Genomic DNA, 19,294 nt, shown 5'->3' with positions numbered 1-19,294 from the left:
CTCACATCACAGAAGGGTCATGATGAGGCGATGTTTGCAACCTGTCTTTGTGGGAGACTATCCAGAAGCCCCAAGCTAAAACCCAAGAAAGAATGATTCTTTCCCCTCCTCTCTCCTTCCCCTCTTCCTCCTCTTCGTTTTCCATCTGCATAATCTTTTTCCTTATACTTCAGTCAAATTAATTCAAGAAAATTTCATCAAAAAATCCAATTCAGTGCAACAAATATCTATCATGTACCAACTGCAAGTAAGACGTTTTAAGGGAAAAATCAGGTTTCAAATTTGGGTAGAAATGTAAGGGCCTAGAAATGTATGTTCAGTGGTTGACAGCTTAGGGTCTGGAGGCAGGCCCCCTATATTCCTTCCATGGCTCCCCATGGTCAGTTAGGTGACAATGAGTCAGTGACATAAGCTCTTGATTAACTTCTAAGCATAAATAATAGGTAACACAGCAGAGTTACTCTGTAAAGAATTATACAAGAAAAATCGATAAAAGAATTGCTAAAAGAAGTTATCAGACACTTTTGTTTTGTGATCAGGTGCTCCAAATGGTCAATGAAAAATGTATTTGAGAGTAAGCAATGGCTTTTCTAGGAATTATTTTTGGATTTATATTTGTGATAAACAGCCCTAGGAAACCCTAAAGATGTCTCAGATCCACTGAGGGGAATTATAGGTGGTGTAGCTACTTCACTGCATCAATACAGAGGAATTGCACTAGAAGAGTCTCATGAAAAATGCTTCCAAACAGGGCAATGGATGTGCTCTGCACACGACTGCTGAAGCATGAGGAAGACACGTGTACCAGAACAGAACGTGATCCGTATTCCCCCTCAGGCCTCTGATTCTATCTTGAGAGGTTTCTCCTGAGCAAGCCTATCTGAGGAAACAACTGTGGTCTTAAAACTCTTTTCAGGGACGCCTGGGTGGCTCAGTCGGTTAAGCAGCTGCCTTTGGCTCAGGTCACGATCCCAGGGTCCTGGGACCGAGTCCCAAATCAGGCTCCCTGCTCAGTGGGGAGTCTGCTTCTCTCTCTCCCTCTGACTCTGCCCCCTGCTCATGTGCATGCTCTCTCTCTCTCTCTCAAATAAATAAATAAAATTTTAAAAAAAGAAACTCTTTTCAAAATTGGGGGCTCCTGGTTAAGAAAGAAAAGAAAACCCTTCCTGCAAGGCCAATAGCAGAACAAGGGCGTGGAGACTTGTGCTCATTGAAGAGTCGGAGCAGGGCAGGCCCCACCAGCCCAGCTCTCCCCCGAGGCCTTGTGTGGACACAGGTGAAAACCACTGATTTAGATCGAAATGTGGAATAATCTAGAGCTGGCTACCAATCCAACTACAGTGCTTTGGCTGAATAACCCAGTGCTGACCAATGGTTCCCAGAGGATCTACCGTTCTTCGTCAACAAGTTGGTTAACGTTGTCTCAGTTCCTTCATTAGTAAAATGCGAAGGGGTCAACTTCCAGTGCCTGCATCTTGTGATCCTAATAATTTCAGTAATAAATCCATCCTCAGGAACCCTGTGTTCAGGAAGCAGGTAAGAGAGGTTGGACTAGCTGGTGGGGTTAAAAGTGAAAGGGACTTTTGACAGTCATTGGAAGAGTTTCCAGCTTTGCAACTGACAAGTGGTTTCAGTTTCAGGGGCTCTGCTTCCGGTAAGGGGAGTGCCCAATGCTTCCACATCAGAGGCTCTGCACCAGCTGCAGAGTTACAGGAACATCCCTGGGACATGGGCCAGGACCACTCACACTGTGGTTCTCAAATGCAAGTAATTTACATATAGAAATAGAAAAGATAGTAATTTAAGTATATTTGAACATCCATAGGCAGTTAAATATAAGACTATGTTAGATTATATGCATGAATTTAAGTATATGAATATATTTAAAATACATATGTGTATATCAGTATATATCTCTCATGTGTATAGATCTAGATCTATATATTTATATCAGTATCTATCTCCTCAACTCTTCCCTAGAGCTACTGAGGCTAAATTTTTGAGTTTTATCGAGAATATTTCCTATCTAGAAATTCTATCTAGATGGGGGGGAAAAAGTTCTATCCAGAAATGTTTCTATCTAGAAAAAGTTTAGAAATGTTACAAAGTTTCCCTAGGGGAGTTGGATGGGAAATTAGGTTTAGGGGCCACTGCTGTTAAGTTTCCTCTCAACTCTAAAATGCTGCATGATTGACTTTTTAGGAAGCCCCCGGATCTAATATATTACCACCACCTGCTTCCAGACTCTCGCCATGCCCATCACGACCACTGCCACCAACATTGAGTGGGAATGAGGGAAGGGATTAAGTATTTATGAGGGTCTAATGTGCTCCAGGTACCTTGATAGGCGATAAGAATACCAATGGTGTTAAGATATCCTTAACCCAAGGAGTCTACAGTTTACTCTACTGAAGTACACAGTTTAGCATTCTGAAGAATAATAATGATTTAGAAAAAAAAAAGTGTGGGGTCATGTTTAAGCCATGTTTTACTGTTTTTTGTGATTTTACTCATTATCGATATTTTCAGGATCTTGATATTCTAATGCGACTTGATTTTGTGCCTCTCCTCTCACCCCTAGGGGGCTAAAAGTACTGAATGACATGTAACAAGTAAACATACTTCAGGGAGACTCTTATTAACAGCATGTTAAAGATTTCATGAGACACTGTCCCCACCTTAGATTTTACTGGAATCGCTGCAGAGGATGTAAAGCCACACTTGGGAATTTCTGTCACACACAGAGAGGCCAGGTTTTCACTTTTAAGGCACACTGTTGTTTCAGTGCACCCCCTACAGGGCATATCTAGTAGGAGATATTTAAATTAGAAATTAGAAAACTTGGGGGAGTCACCACTTCTTAAATATTTAAGCATGTCCCTGAGCATGTCCCTCGCTGCTCTCAAGGATTTCACATTTAATAGGGATTAATTATTCCAATAATACCTCTGTATATATGCTTCCAAAATCTCTATCAACCAAGCTCTTAGACTCAGTCTGCCCAAATAACAGAATACACGAGACCTTCCTCCCCCAATCTGGTATACGCATAATGCTTTATTGCTTACATTCTTTGATTCTCACCGATTGAACCGGAAGTACACGCACTCTACTTTGAACTGCTCTAACATCAAATCCCTTCCCGTACCCAGTTTTTGGCTAGAATAGCACCTGTTTCTATTAATTTGTTTTTTTTTTCTATTAATTGCCACCTCCAATACATTTAACATTCCATGAACTATGAGGACAGAGTGGGCAATAAAATGCTTTTAAAGTCGACATAATACACAATAAAGGCTGGTTTAAAAAGAGAAAAAATACTCTGTTCCACAAAACGGTGATGGAAAATCAAGCCATCATTGTTACGGTCAAGATTATGAAGATCACCTCAATCAAGAAGGTGGATGGGATGACTTTCCCTCTGCAAAACTTTCAGGAGTATTTTTTTTAAAAAGACTGAAATTTTAAAATGCGGTTAGGAAAGTAAAGACAAGAGTAAGGACAGTTACCCCATACGAAGCTCTACAGGATATTCTAAGATGAAGTCTTGCCTCACCTGGAAAAATCTGCCATCTTGTTATTTGAGATCTCTGTTTAGATTTCTAAACCATTATTTTATATATATGAGATCTTTCAGATACATGATTTTTCATGCCTGAGGGTCTTGATGCATTTCTATGCTGTAATAACAGGTTCAGGATAGAATCTCTTTAATTTTACAAGACTTATATATTAAGCTGAGCAGACTTCCAAACTCATTGGTCACATAAAGGGGCTGGAGAAATTAAGCACCCAGGAATGAAATGGCAAGTGAGAAGTTTTCCATGTGCTGGGATTTTCTAGAACTAAATGGACATTTCAGAACTGAAACAGATGAGTAAATCTAACTCTGATGAGTAAGGCTAACTTTGTATTATTCGGCCAATATTTAAGAACACTTACTATATGTGTGGAACTAGGAAGCAAGGAAACAGATAAATGAGTTCTTAGGAGATTTGATTTGTGTGTGTGGGGTGTGTGGGGGGGTGAAAGAGAGAGAGAGAGAGAGAGAGAGAGAGAGAGAGGAGATATTTGTGGAGTCTGGGAAGGGGAGGAGAGGTGATGTAGAGGTAGTTTATTCACAGAGGTCTTGTTTTTTCTATGGATGGGATGGGGAAAGGGAATTTAAGGAGAGCAGAGCAAATTTGGAAAAACTGCCTGGGGCAATGAGAAAGAGCTAACTGAGAAAAGCAACATCTTTCTGAGCAGTGTTGAGCACCCATTGGAGACCTCACATGGCTAAGGATACACATTTGAGGTAGTTCTTTCAGGCTGTGGTAGGTCTTTGCCATACTTTTAATGTATTCACTGTCATAGCACTTAATCATTCCTACAATCATTATTGATTAAAGTGGATTTAAAATTCTTATTTGTTTCTATCAAAAGAAGAATATTCTTCTGAATGGGGATTTAGTCGCAAAATACTACTGTAGAAGTCAAGAGGCAATGGCAAATAAAACATAACAAGAATAAAACTAATCATTCAGGAAACTATATTGAGAGCAGGGCAAGAAGGGTTGTTATAGGCTCTCCTTAGTGGTGCAGGGTGATATCGAGGACATGCAAAGAAAGCAGCTCAGACTCTCCCCTCATGGTGGTTAACGAGGCCAGGCGACCCTCCAGCACCAGAGACCCACATCTGTAGGCCAACGCGGAGATGACAGGGATCATCTGTTTTGCTTTGTATTTGAAGTAATTTTTTCCATAAAATTAAGCTCATTTTAAGGACTTGTTCCTTTGTTTCATATCGAAATTTAACAAATATTCATAACATAGGTAGTATGTGTCAGGCATGGTGCTAGAGACCCCACCATGCGGGGAAATCAGCATCAAGAGAGAAAAGGAGGGGACTGAGGGGTGGGTCAGGCAGGATGGCTGGGCCTGGGAAAAGGGAGAGTTATCGAGGCTCACAGTCAAACCTCTGATTTAGAATAAAAATTGGCTCCTGAGTAAAAGGATTTATATATTATAATCCACATTTGACAATATTAATTTCCTTTGACCCATTGTCTTTAAAATTACTTGTGGATTGAATGAGAAATGAAAATGATTGGATGCTAAGCATTGTTAGAAAGCACATCATTTTCAAATGGGAAGTGTTCATACCAATTTGTTATTTCTCAAGTTACAGCTCTTGCATCACTACACCGAGACCTTTTCCTAAAGTATCTGCCAAACAAGATTATGCCTCACCTGGCAGAGAGGACATTACAAGTCATTATGGATTTTTTTTTTTTTTTTTTAAACAGAAACAAGAATGAGCTTCCTTTTCCCTAGATGACACTGGCTAATAATGGCCTCAACATGCAGTTCTCCACTAGAGGGTACTATTTGCACGTACTACGATAGGCTTCATCCAGGCCGGCTTCAGAATGTATGGGAGAACAGAGCCCTCCCACCTTGTTTAAATTACATCCAGATAATCAGGAGGCATTACTGAATGGAAATGACATTTTAACGTTTGTGATATACGTCCAGGTTAAAAAAAAAAAAACAAAAAACAAAGAAACAAAAAAACCCAAATCCATCAGTTGAAAAATAATTTTGCTAAAGTCACCTGCTGTGGGTAATCTGTGATTTTTCAGTGTTTGCTATAGAGGTCATGTTATCAATAGCTGGCGAAATCTGATGAGAACAGAGTAGAGCATCACTTCGTAGGAAAACAATGTTCGAGAAGTCCAGAAAATGCACAGAGCAGAACTGTGAGCTGTAGCTTTATGACACATTTCAAAGAACTCCAAAAGCAACCGTCTGCCTGCAAGGTAAAAAAACAATCCCCTGACACAGTAACGAAAATTCAGAGGTGGTCTCTCTCAAAATAGGAGGTAAGACGTACTCTGGGAATCGTCTGTGCCTGCCCTGATTAAAACGCTTCTACAAAAAAGGCCATTTCACCTAATTCTGTCAACCTGTACATCTAGACCTGGAACATGGTCCCCTAGCAAAGACTTGTAATCGCATTTGAAAAAGCCCCGCATTTAGGACTCTCCATAGGAAAACTCTAATTTGATCATGGTTGGCGGAATTAGTAAGCCTCAAAACATTATACCGCAACAACCTCTTCTTTAGGGGCAGGACAAGGGAGAACTCTATAGAGATGCTAACATTATGCAGCTAGGGGAAATAAGCCTAATTTACTCCAAAATAGGTCAGAGCCTCCGGAATAGCTCTAAGAGTTCCCAGAAAAGAATTGGGCTTTGCCCCCCATCAGGGCAGTGGAAACGGAGATCACCTAGTAAAGCTGGAAGCCAGTGTCCAGGATCAGATCTGCAAGTTAACGGGTGTTGAAAGATGGGTGGGGATGGCAAGCTGAGAAACCTTTTCTGCTTGAATCTCAGGATGCAGGAGCCTGGGTCATGGGTGGTCTGGTGGAAGACACAGAGAGGGGGACCCAGTGGGACTTAAACTCCTTGTGATTCCACCAGGGGCCACCCAGGGCTCAAACACTTCGGTCTGCTTGGAGAGAAGCTAGGTCTTTGTTCGCCAACAAGTGGTGGCCAATTTTTACCTTTTATTGACAGAACTCACTCTACTACTTTTATTTATTTATTCTAAAGATTTATTTATTTGAGAGAGAGAGAGAGAGAGAGAGCATGCGCACGTGCACACACACACGTGTGTGCAGGGCTGGGGAAGGGACAGAGGGAGGAGTCTTAAGCAGATTCCCTGCTGTGTGCTGACCTGACCTGGGGCTCGACCTCACCATCCAGAGATCAGGACCCTGAGCTGAAACCAAGAGTCCGATGCTTAACTGACTGCATCACCCAGGCGCCCCAGAACTCTACTACTTTTAATTCCTTCAAAGTAGATCTTGGCTTCTGCTCTTTTCACCCTGGGTTGTATCCCCTGTCATTTCTCTCATTCACCATGATCACCTTTTGTCTCATGACTTGCCATTAATTTTTGAGGAGATTTCAAAACTTCTGCCTCCATTTTCTAAATCCTGGTGTATGTTTGTTTAAATAAGGAATGCTTTAAAGTTTTTTTTCCTAACCCTTCAGAATCCCAACACACCTCCATAAAAATGCAACCATTGCCTATCCTGCAAATAAAGATGAAAGAGTTCAATGTTCACTGTAAGCAAAGGGCTTGTGCATATTTCCAAGGCCTCCCCAGCTCTGGACATCCCCATAACAGTACTTTATAAGGGTCTGATAATCAAAAATAAGGGAAGCTTAAAATTCTATCAACTGTGTCAGTTAGGAGGAGGTAGAACATAGTGGTTATATGAAGATTTATGTTGGATATCCACCCGGTGTCTGGGAACAACCAGATGGAGGAAAGGCTGAGACTGGCAGTGAGCGACACTGGGAGTGAGACGGTGCTCCACTTGTGTGTTTTAAATGTACCTCACAACGTGGAATTTTACTTGTTTGGGATCCGAAAAACATGCTGAAAGCCAAGCATGAAATTTGCTAAGAGGAATAACAGTGTGACACTCCATAATATACCTACTTAGACATTGATTTGTAATCTATTTTTTACTGATTTTCCATAGAATATAGGAATGCACTCCCCACGCCTCCCCCTCCCCCCCACTCCAGTATAGTACTTGTTAGGAGTACAGGCTCTGGAGCCAAATTTCTTGGGCTGAAATTCTATTTGTCACTCTCACAAGCCCAGTAACTTACTATTATGTTATTTGGGCAGTAACTTAAACTCTCTGAGCGTCCATTCCTCACCATAAGGAGGGGATAATAAGTCCCTTATGAGGATTAAATGAGATCGTGCATGTAAAGGGTCAGTAAACGTTATTGAGTTGTTGTTTTGATTGATGTTACTTGGAATTAAATTCGGATTAACTTCTAAATGGTTGCTTGTTATGTGTTATGCTATGATTCCCATATTGTCAGGCTGAAAAAATGAGTCGTGGGTGATAGACAGTGTTCGGTGGTGTTGGGTCATAGGTTCCCTCAGAACGACGGGTGTTTATTAGAAGGAGGCTACCTGGTTTGTGTATCACAGGAAAGATCAAGGAAACCTGGAGTGTAAACCTAGCTCTGCTGTAACTAGTGTCGTCACCTTTGGCCAGTGTAGTAAAGTGGTTGGTGCCCCACCCAGATCGCCTTCGCCAGCCTGCGGCCCTGCCCCTCTCCCCGCCCCCACGCTGCGAGTGTTGGATGTGAATGGCACACAGGCGCCGCTTCTCTGGAGAATCACCCTTGGCTGATGGGAGTGGCCCAGGCCAGAGGTGCCTACAAAGTTATGCTTCTGCCGTCCCCGGGATGGCCTGCAGTCAATGGTTGGCTGACATGGGGGTACAGATGCCCATCCTGTTTGCCTCGAGGTGCAACAACTGTTCCGTGAGGTACCACTCAAGTTTCAGAGCTCCCTGTGTGAACAGGCTGCGATCAGCTGTCAGCTGAAACCACCTCTTTGCTCGGCTTCTTTTCCCCTGTTCTGCATCCCCTACTTCCCTTTAGGCTTCTCCTGAGAGCATCCTCTCAATAAATCACTTGGACAAGACTCCTTGTCCCAGGCTAGGCTTTTCTCCCCAAGACCTAAAAGAGAAGATTCTGGGTCTCCGTTTCCCTAGACAGAAAGTGAGGGAGTTGGCTCCGTTTTCACTGATGGGTCTATTTCATGAATACAGATTATAATTTCCAGAATATTTTTGTATACTTTGTACCCTGATATTCAGCTGTGTCTATTCTATATGCTTTCCTTTTCTTGTATTTCCCAAAGAGAGATTAGTTGAGAAGCAGTTAGGTATCTTCTAAGTCAAAATTTCTGAGCACTGAAATGTTTCTCCACTAGGGAGAGCAGGGGACAGAAGTCGGAACATTCCACCTTGCCTGGAGGAAATTATAGTAAACAAAACTTTTTGTTTAGGTGTAGAATACTCAACATTTTCTTGGTCAGGCTCATGTTTTCATTGCTTCCACTATAGCAGACATCTTTTTGGCTTTGATAGAAGTCTCCCAGGCTCAGCCTTTAAAAAAACCTTTAAAATCACACATCTGGGTGTTACATCATCATTGCACAGTATTTATGGACCAAAATAAACCATATTAAGGTACAGTTTAAGAGAAGTTAGAGAATGTTTATTCATCGGGTATTGACAACCCTTGGAGGCCTGTGGAGGCTTCAGCTGCAATAAAAAAAAACCCTCCATTATGCCGTATTTCTCTTGGCCCGTTAACTGATCACAGCGATGGACATTTCCTTAACTGCCCTTGCTCACTTTTATTCCTAATGAAAAATCAAATGAGGAAATAATGTGAATTTCCCTGTCTGCCTATTAATTTCCTTTCCATAAAATTGGCTGTCGCACAGTAGCCTAAAGGGGAAATGTGCAGGAATTCACATTTACAAGTCCTCTGTTTTCCCAACAGAAGAAAACGTATCCTTCTAGGGTCTGAATGTGATCTTTGGTTTACTGGACATTTGGAACCTGGCTTGTGCACAGTTTCCTTGAGAGTGACAAGCAGGGACTCTGAGGAGGACAGGGATGTGGCAAGAGAAGAGAACAGGAGCTAGCGATGGCTCCTGCTGTGCCAGCCACGGGACGGGCATTGTTTAGCTTAACTGTCACAAGAGCTGCGCGAGGCACCTGCCGCCCTCCTCACCAAAGGTGAACAAACAACTTCCAAGTTTTACACGCAATAGGTGTGGGGCAGGCCTCTGGATGTACCTCTTCAATTCATGGACTCCCCATGGGAAATGAATTCATTTGTTAGATGAGAGTAGATTTAATCGGATAATTACATTAGGTGGTCAAGTTCATAAACATAGATTCATAAATAGGATGAGAAAAACTGTAAGTCAATTGACAGTTTAAAAAATATTTATGAAAAAAGTAAAATAAAATAAATATTTATGATGTCAAATGGCAGGCTCAACTTTATCAATTCAGTAAAAAAAAAAAAAAAAAAGTTTCAACTCTCCCAGGTTCAAAAATGTAACTGACCTGTTAGTATAGGCTCATGGAATGGGATCATAGAACAAAACACAAAGAATACTAGATTTCCTTTTCCTTCTCGCAGACAAAATGCCATTTTCTATTGATTGTTAATTTTATTATGTCCTTTGAAAAAAGGCAGTACAGATATTATCAAACCTATTTTGTACATTGTGAAAACTACGCAACAAAGGACTTAACATGTTGAATCGCTTACTCAGTGAATGTCAGACGTAACATTAGCACAGAGACTCAGCTCTGTAGTTTATCATAGGCCATTTGTTCTTATGGAAGGCTCTTTGGAAATACACGAGCTCTCCAGATGCAAATGCACATTAATTAATTAACTCCATAATTTTGTAGTGTTTACAGTGTACCAGGGTCACAGGAACCATGGGATACACAAGAGTATCTTGAGCTTGCACCCGTCCTTAACGGTCTTCCAAGCTGGTGAAGGGATAGGACAAACTACTTGAAAACCAGTTTTAGTCCCTTTCTGAATTATGCTCTAATGAAAATCACTGTTAGGGGAGTGGTACATCTGAGAATTCAGAGGTGTGAAGACTCCACGTGGATATGGATAGGTGTCACAGCCGATGGTAGGAGGTAAGTTTGGGCTGGGATTTGGAGACTAGAGATAGATGGAGAAGAAGAAGGAGTAGAAGGAGAGAGAATAGGGACCAGATGAACAAAGATGCAGATGTGGACAGGAACCCAGCACCCTGGAGAACAGAGTGGATGGAATGGAAGGTTTATTTTTGGGGATAGTGGCAAACACATTTGGAAAGAAGGACCAGGGACCAATGGCGTAGGACCTCCGAGGCCAAGCGAGGTGGTCTGTGCTTAAGCCTGCAGGCACAGGGAAGCTTTTGAGGACTTCTACACAGCAGAGTCATCTAATGCGGATATTGTTATAGCAAGATGAATCTGAAGAGTATACAGTCGGAATGGAAGAAGAGGACTAGATCAGGCAGGAAGATGAAATAATACATGTGAAATATGTAACGCAAGCTAGTCCTGATACCATTCTTACAATCTTTGCATTAGCAAAGAGGGCACAGTTGAAAAAAGAGAAGGAAAACTGATGGAGTAAGTTATCAGGATTGACAGGGCATGACCAGGAGCCTTTGTGGACAGAGTAGCTTTCTCTTTCTCTGAGGTGGGAAGGAAGTGGGAGGTGATAGGTGGGGATCCAGGGAAGTTTATAGACCAGATGTCAGGGAAGCTCTCTGACACTGATTACACACCTGGCTTTGCTAGAGTTCCCCATGTGGACCATAAAGATGAGTCGGACACTGTCTCGGTACTCTCCCTTCTCAAACATTCACTCTATTTAAATGAAGAAAGAGATACTTAACCTTATGCTTTTGAAATTCAAACACGCCCAGCAGCGGCCTACAAAAGGCAAAATTCTGGCAGTAGGCATTCCTTAGGGGATTTAACTGCTGGCCTTGCTTAGAATTGGTGGTGCATGATGGTAATAAAAGCTAGTCTGACTTCTAGGTAGGTTTATTATCATGTTTAAATCATCTATAGAAAATGACCACCTTATTGCTTTCATCTGAGCAGATCTCTTCGATCACCCCGCCCTTGGTACATCACCAATGCCCAGACACCTGCTTTAAGGTTTTCTTTGAAGCAAACATCAATGTATAAAACTAATTTGGGTGACAAAAGACAAAGAGCCTGAAGGAAGCAAAGAAGTCAAGTTTACCCCTTCATATCACAGATGAGGAAAGTGAGGCCCAGATAGGTGCATGACTCACATGAAACCACTGAATTCAGCAATGGTGGAGCTGGGTCTGGCATCCAGTTCTCTCGATTCCTGATTGGCCTCAGGGAGAAAGTTCCATCTCATCTACAGCCCAAGACAGCAATGTAGTGGTGCCCAACTAAGAAAATGGTACCTGGAGACCCACATGGATCCATCCGGAAACCAACTAGTATTTTGGGGGATGAGGAAGATTTGATTGCTCTCCATTCTTCTTCTGTTACGGGGTCAGATGTTCTCCCTTTACAGGACTTTGGAGATCACTGCAACAATACCTTTCTTTTTACTTCATTCACTGTTTTTTGGTAATACTTAACAAAAAAATTTGAATCACCACCTTGTCTTCTGAAGTTCTTATATTTTCTGAAGGGATGTGATGTGTGTGTGTGTGTGTGTGTGTGTGTGTGTTATAGGAAATATAATAAAAATTTAGAGATGTGATCTAAAAACCTAAGGCAACAAAAAGGACAGTGATAGAAAATGAAGATATAGGAAAGTAAGAGGAGAATGAACCAGGGAGTGTACCTTGAAAGCCTCTCACTTTCCCCACTACCCTGACATGCAATATTAGATATAATATCAATTATATTTTAAATATAAACAGGAAGCTTCTTATTTTAAGAAATTCTATGGGGAAGATTTACTTAATATTTTGAGGAAGTAAAGAATTAGCCCCTCATTTATATACCTTGCATATCCTGGTTTTCATATGTTGATTTTGCTTTATTTATTATTATTTTTTTAAAAAGATTTATTTACTTCTTTTAGAGAGTGAGAGCATGAGTTGGGGGAGTGGCAGGGGGAGAGAGAGAGAATCCTCAAGCAGACTCCCCGCTGAGCATGGACCACGACACAGGGCTTGATCCCAGGACCCCAAGATTGTGACCTGAGCTGAAATCAAGAGTCAGATCCTCAACTGACTGAGCCACCCAGGCGCCCCATGTTGTCTTTGCTTTAAATGAGAATGTCAGCATAAGTACATCGCAAAGGCAGGTAAGGCAACAGAAACAATGTCATGGATCTTGAGATATTTACTGTTCATTTGCTCAAAGGAAGCAGAGGGAAAACTTTATAAAAAAAATTATCTGTGACATTGAGCGTTTCTACCTTACTCCAAACAATGTGGACTTTGTCAGGAAATACCCTAAGTTTATTTCTAGTCCTTCTGCCTACCAGAGTTTTGACGACAATTAAAGAAGAGAGTATTACATCCGCAGCCCTCAAAATGTACCCAATAAGTGATTACAGAAGCTGTCCTGGAGTTGAAGATGACTGTGGCTTGGGTCTCCACTAGCTAAACAGAATCTGATGTAACTAAAAGATTTTTGTAACACAGCTAGATTCTTTGGGGGGACAAGAAAGACTACTTCCTCCTGGTGTCCCTTTGGTGGTGAGCAATTTTACCCAAGATGCCAATCATCTCTGCTTCTATCATTTTTAATTGGTGAATATTCTTTAAAAAAAAAAAAAAAAAGCAACCTGTAGCGGGATACAGAAAAGCTCTTACCTCTCCTGAAGTCCTATGGGCTTCATTTTGAAAGGAGAAGCACAGACAGAGGTGGTAGCTTTGATCTCAGGAGTGTACCGGCCTTGCGGGTCCACAACCACATTCAGCACCTCTGGGGCTTGCTCGGGCTGGACCATGCTGTTGACCGCCTTTGCCTCAGACTGTGCTGGTTGTAATGCAATGGGCGATAGGTGGATCTCCTGGTTTTTCTCTTTATCTTGTCGCAAGGAAAGCTGAAATTTTTCTTTTAATCTGTAAAGAATCTATAGAAGGAGATATACAGGCTTGTTTTTTCACACTGAACAACAAAATATGATCTCCTCCACCCCAACCCAGAAGACAAACTAAAATGGAGGTTTAATGATAATATACCCAAGCAAAGCCTTCTAGAATGATTTCTCAGTTGTGTGGTACCGAGATTTTTCTCAAAAAGGATATAGTTGGTATTTCTAGTTATTAAATAAATATGTCCATGAATCTAGTCCTCAAATATATATTCAAAAGAAAATTGGCTAATTTTATAAAAGTGCCAGATGTCAGTTTGATTCACATGCAAGTTTTTACTAAAAATGACTGAAAGGGAAGGCTGATCGAAGGAATAGCCATGAAATAAGGGCTTATGACATTTATAGAAATAGACCTCTGCATCCAGTACAACATGTGAGAAGAAAATCTTATAAAATATTAGTGAAAAGGGGCGCCTGGGTGGCTCAGTCTTTAAGTGTCTGCCTTCGGCTCAGGTCATGATCCCGGGGTCCTGGGATCGAGCCCCGTGTTGGGCTCCCTGCTCCGCGGGAAGCCTGCTTCTCCCTCTCCCACTCCCCCTGCTTGTGTACCCTCTCTCGCTGTCTCTATCTGTCAAAAAATAAATACAATCTTAAAAAAAATTAGTGAAAAAATTGTTATGCTATATATCGTAATTTCTTTTTTATTTTATTATTTTTTTAAGATTGTATTTATTTATTTGACAGAGAGAGACACAGCAACAGAAGGAACACAAGCAAGGGGAGTGGGAGAGGGGGAAGCAGACTTCCCGCTGAGCAGGGAGCCTGATGCGGGACTCGATCCCAGGACCCTGGGATCATGACCTGAGCCGAAGGCAGACGCTTAAGGACTGAGCCACCCAGGTGCCCCTATAAATCGTAATTTCTTGTGTTGGTAAATATCCCCACTAGTCATGTAGTAACTTGAATATCTGGTAACTTCTTCAAAAAATTAAATTTAGGGCACCTATCCAAGGATAATTTGGATAACCAGAATTTTATTTTTTAACCTCTTTCCCCTTTTAAATTGTTTTTAAAGATTATTTATTTATTTATTTGAGAGCAAGACTGGGAGGTGTAGAGGAGCAGACTCCCTGCTGAGCAGGGAGCCCGATGCAGGGCTCCATCACAGGACCCCAAGATCATGACCTGAGCTGAAGGCAGACGCTTAACCGACTGAGCCACCCAGGCACCCCTCCCCTTTTTAAATTTTTAATGCATGTAGGAAAATGCAAACATACCACTTTCTCCATTCTCAGACCCCTTTCTGGAATGGCTAGTTCAATTCGGAAACGGTAGGATTGTCATTTTTAAACATTTAAAGGTATCAGACTGACTTTGCTGGGACACTCTGTGGACCAAATTGTCAGAGAAAAGTCACTGTAAACAATAAACCAGACTAAAGGAGAGAGAAGTGAGTCTTCAGAACTATTTTCGGTGCCCACCTAATGTCATGTATCGTGAGAGGTCCAGAGTATTCTGTTCTGGACAAAATAAACTGCACCCTTGTTCTTACGAAATTAGGGATATGGAATGAAAAAAGTTCTCAGTTAGGGATGGCTGAGTGGCTCAGTTGGTTAAGCATCTGCCTTCAGCTCAGGTCATGATCTCAGGGTCCTGGGATCGAGCCCCTCACTGGGCTCCCTGCTCCGTGGGAAGCCTGCTCCTCCCTCTACCTGCTGCTTCCCCTGCTTGTGCTCTCTCTCTCTTTGACAAATAAATAAATAAGATCTTTTTTAAAAAAAGTTCTCAGTTAAAAAGTATGTCCTTTGAAAGAAGAATAAATGTGAGGAGAAAACGGAGCAGTTTTTGTGACTGAGAAAAAAAATGCATATTGCAAAAAATGCATGAATTCCACACCTTGATAAACTGAAGTTCGTGTGAATGAAACCAACAGGAAGAACGTTTCAAATGCATAAGGTCTCAGGAAATATGATACCTGTGTACATTTCCTGAAAAAAATTTACTCCAAGTACAAGAAAGATGACTCAAAATTAAGAACTGAAGAACTAGAAATTGTGATAGAAAAGGGAGCTTTGGAATTATGTAAAAATAGGGCAACGATGAAATTTAATTATGTCTCAGATCCAACTTCTCAGGTTATAGTAAGAAGAGAGAAGTTTGGGCAGAGAGGTAAGAAATAGGAATGACTGTACATTAAGTGACTTTTAAATTAGGGATACGGAGGGAATCGGAGTTTGAATGGTCACTAAAGGTCTTTCTGACCTAATTATACATTTATAAAATTGCTGTCTAGCTGAATAATATGGCTTGCCCAAAGCCAGCAGCCAGTCGGGTCAGACCCAGGCCCTAAGGCAGTTCTGACTCGCAGACCCATGCACTTCCCACCACCTTACGTTACCTCTGGTGTTCTCTTCGCCGTGCCATAATTCTTAAAGATGGACTCTGAAAGAGTCTGCGGCAGATGTGGTTCTCACCACTGAGGTTTAACACCACCAAATTGATTCTTTGTGGATTGAAAGCTCTCTTTAAGGAAAAGGACTATGCACATAGGGAGTATAACTAGAAATGGATCTTATGAATTGAACTGACAGGAGATGAAAATCCTTATTGTATTTTATCAGTTCACTTCCTCATAACCTGGAAACTTTTATACTGGTGGTGTTCATTGACAAAAGTAAGGTAAAGCTAAATCTTAAATTCTTGAAAGCGATGGGTGCTAAATATTCCTGTGAGAAATATTACTGCATAAGAAAAACAAAAGATGTCTAATACTAAGTGACAAATCTTCTTACTCTAATTAGACTTGTACAACCTATAGGATAGAAAATATTGAAGATAAATATCCTTACCCAGTGCATCATGCCCTAAGGATTGGGAGGTTTTTAATTTACTGCTTCTCTTCAGTTTCTATAACCCTCAAAAGGCACTTGGTCACCACTCTGCACAAACAAAACCCACCTTAGAACAGTACCAATCAGATAACACACATCTGCTAAGTTAAATATGTAGTTACTAAAAGATGAGGCAACAGAATTTAAGGTGGGATAGCTTTTTATTATTTTTAAATTTTTAGCTTTTTTCATTTTTTAATTTATTACTATTTTAAAAAATATGTGTTTATTTAAGTAATCTCTACACCCAACGTGGGGCTTGAACTCACAAACCCGAGATCAAGAGTCACATGCTCCTCCAACTGAGCCAGCCAGGCACCCCTAGCTTTTTATTTTTTAATTGCAAGCCAGTCATTTTCCTGAATGAGAAGAGAAACAAATACATCTGTACCTTTACAAAAATATCTTTAATAAAAGATACTGCATATATTATATATTCTAAGTTCTTCACATCTAAATATAATATGTACATCAGAGCATGTGCTTGCCTGTTTGCATTTGGGTTTTGGAGAAGCAGATTTCAAAAATGAAAATGAGAAAGCCAAGGAAATATCAGCCTTCTCGATAGCTCTTGACAGGTCACTTTTATGGTTTTATTGGTGTAGAACAAGCTCTAGTCCAAAGTCCTTCTTTACTTTAAGAGCTTATGTTCTTGATGAAGGACCTTTGTCACACATTTTACAGTCAACTGTTTACTTCATCTTTGGTGATAGGTCAACTTTTTAATCTACATAGTATGTGTACAAATTGATTTACATCTTTAATTAGGGAAAAGCAGAACCGGGAGAATATATAATGCTTATAAGACACTTTGAAAAATCCTCAAGAGAGAGATTGGGCTGTCTGGCAAAATGTGGAAAGAATTGAAGACATTGAGACGGGGCAATGGGGCCGTCATCATGGAATTAAGCTGTGAGGGAGTAGTTCTTAACCAGCTGGGCATTAGCCCTTTGGGGGCAATTTGGCAACGTCCGGAGCTGTGTTTGGTTGTCATACTGGGGTGTGTGGTGAGGCGCTGTTGGCATCTAGTGGGCAGAGGCTAGAGATGCTGCTAGATACCCTACAGTGCCCAGGACAGACCCTCTTCCCCCAGTAGAATCACCCAGTCCTAAATGTCAATAGTACCACTGTTGAGAAACTGGGATAAAGGCTCTTAAAAATCATCTGGTATAATCTCCTCATTTCACATTTAGACTCAGAACACTTGAATGACTTCTGGAAGGCTAGAAATAAAGTCTAGAATCCAACTTTCTTGACTTAATGCCTGTGATCATTTGACTCTACCGTTCCTTCTAAATCCCCACATCTTTCTTCTCTACGCCTTTCCCAAAGCCTCTGGAAAAATGTGTCAGAGATTCTTCTCTGTGCACATCAAGGCCTGGAATATAGCATATGCATATTTCTCTCTGTGAACGCACTTTGTTGCAAAGTTCAACCTAAAAGCTTATTATAGAATGGTAAATCAGTAGCTTTGGTTTTACCTTGTTTGAATCTCAGGATGCATAAAGTCATTTGGTCATTTGGAAAAGGAAAACAGGAATATTGAACAAGAGAGGAACTGTAAAAGTCAAACTATACCAAGAGATAAAAAATAATAGCAGGAAGAAGAGAGCCAGAGGAACACAGAAATGGGAGGAAAGCTACCAAAAAATCCTATAAAGCTCTTTTGCTGCTTATAATTTTCATTTAAAAAAATCTCATAAGTGTACACGTTAAACTTCCACAATGTTATAATGGCAGGTATATTTCAATAAAAAGAATCCCTTAAGTAGGTAACACAAAACATCTGTTTGAGTTAAAATATGTTCCAATTTTAAAATGTTGCCATCAACTAACAGCCCGTTGTATTTTCTTTACAATATTTTACAGTTAGTTCTGAAAGAGTTCATTCATTCATTTCTTTAGTTGAGTAGACATGAGTCAATTGCTACTACATTCCAGAAGCAACATTGCAGGTGCAAAGACAGCACACAACTCTAACTTCTGAGAATTCACAGGCTTCCAGAAGAGAGAGATGTGGGAAAATTACACCCAGTAAAAGATAATATAGGCATTTTCGTCATCATCCCCTTTGTGGCCCGAAGCAGATGTTCACAAGACAGAGTGTGAGGACTTAAAGAAATCCCAGTTTGACTCCGTTATACATGGAATCATGGTAAGGAGCCCAGACTTTTAATCCAGACAGATTTGGGTTTGAATTCCAACACCTCTTCTCTCACTCCCCCTGACATAGGATGTTCTGACATAGGATTTCCTGCCTCAGGATTTCCTTCCTACCAAGACCATGACTAGAAAAACTCTTTGCATGGCATATGGATGGATGGCTCTTCTACGGGTCCAACATGCCAGAACTTTTGTTGACCCAAAGAGCTGTTTTCATGTATTTTCTAAAATTGCTTTCTGGAAGCGATCTAGCTTGTAGACATCTCTACCTATATCTCATACATGCCTCTGCACTTCGTAATAAACCTCTAAGTACACTGGAAGGTTTAATTTCGGTGATAAATGGTGTCCTTTCTATTGTTGATTGAAGTTTAATAACAAATTCTTCTCAGTAATAAATTTCCTCCACCTAAAATAGACTGAAGGGATTGGAAATTGCCCACACATTTTTTTCTTGGAAAATCGTATTTGTCTATTTATTGCTCCACCCACTCTAGATTCACATTTGAGAGGTGCTAAATAAGTCACACGTTTAAAAATGTCATGCATGTCTAATTTTATGCCTGGCAACATACATTTTTTTTATTTTAAGGAAAGTAAACAATATGCCACATTTAAAAAATTTTGCCAAGCCTTATGTTATTGTTACACAGCACACGTAATCCACCATCACAGCAATCTACCTATAAAATTTCATCTTTAAAAAACGAAAAACCATATGCTTTTTGTTTCTGTGGTATGTCGGAAGGCTGGACGCAAATAATGGCATTTGATCTCTCATAAATATAATTTTTG

The 19,294-nt window shown here is 40.7% G+C and overlaps 1 protein-coding gene across 2 annotated transcripts in view; it reads right to left on the bottom strand.

Annotated features, from left to right (window-relative positions):
• PTPRR (protein tyrosine phosphatase receptor type R) overlaps positions 1 to 19,294 on the bottom strand; it is a 240,815-nt gene that overhangs the window by 75,015 nt on the left and 146,506 nt on the right. For both annotated transcript variants that reach the window (XM_025882873.2, XM_073900670.1), the window contains one exon: positions 13,219 to 13,481. In XM_025882873.2, the coding sequence (XP_025738658.2) occupies positions 13,219 to 13,481 (263 nt within the window). The remainder of the gene's footprint in view (positions 1 to 13,218; positions 13,482 to 19,294) is intronic.

Source organism: Callorhinus ursinus, unplaced genomic scaffold (assembly GCF_003265705.2).
Source record: "Callorhinus ursinus isolate GAN/ISIS: 27379988/994484 unplaced genomic scaffold, GSC_fseal_2.0 scaffold14, whole genome shotgun sequence".
Lineage (NCBI taxonomy): Eukaryota > Metazoa > Chordata > Mammalia > Carnivora > Otariidae > Callorhinus > Callorhinus ursinus.
The sequence above is the reverse complement of the archived record's forward strand: the minus strand, read 5'-3'. Positions and strand labels throughout refer to the sequence as shown.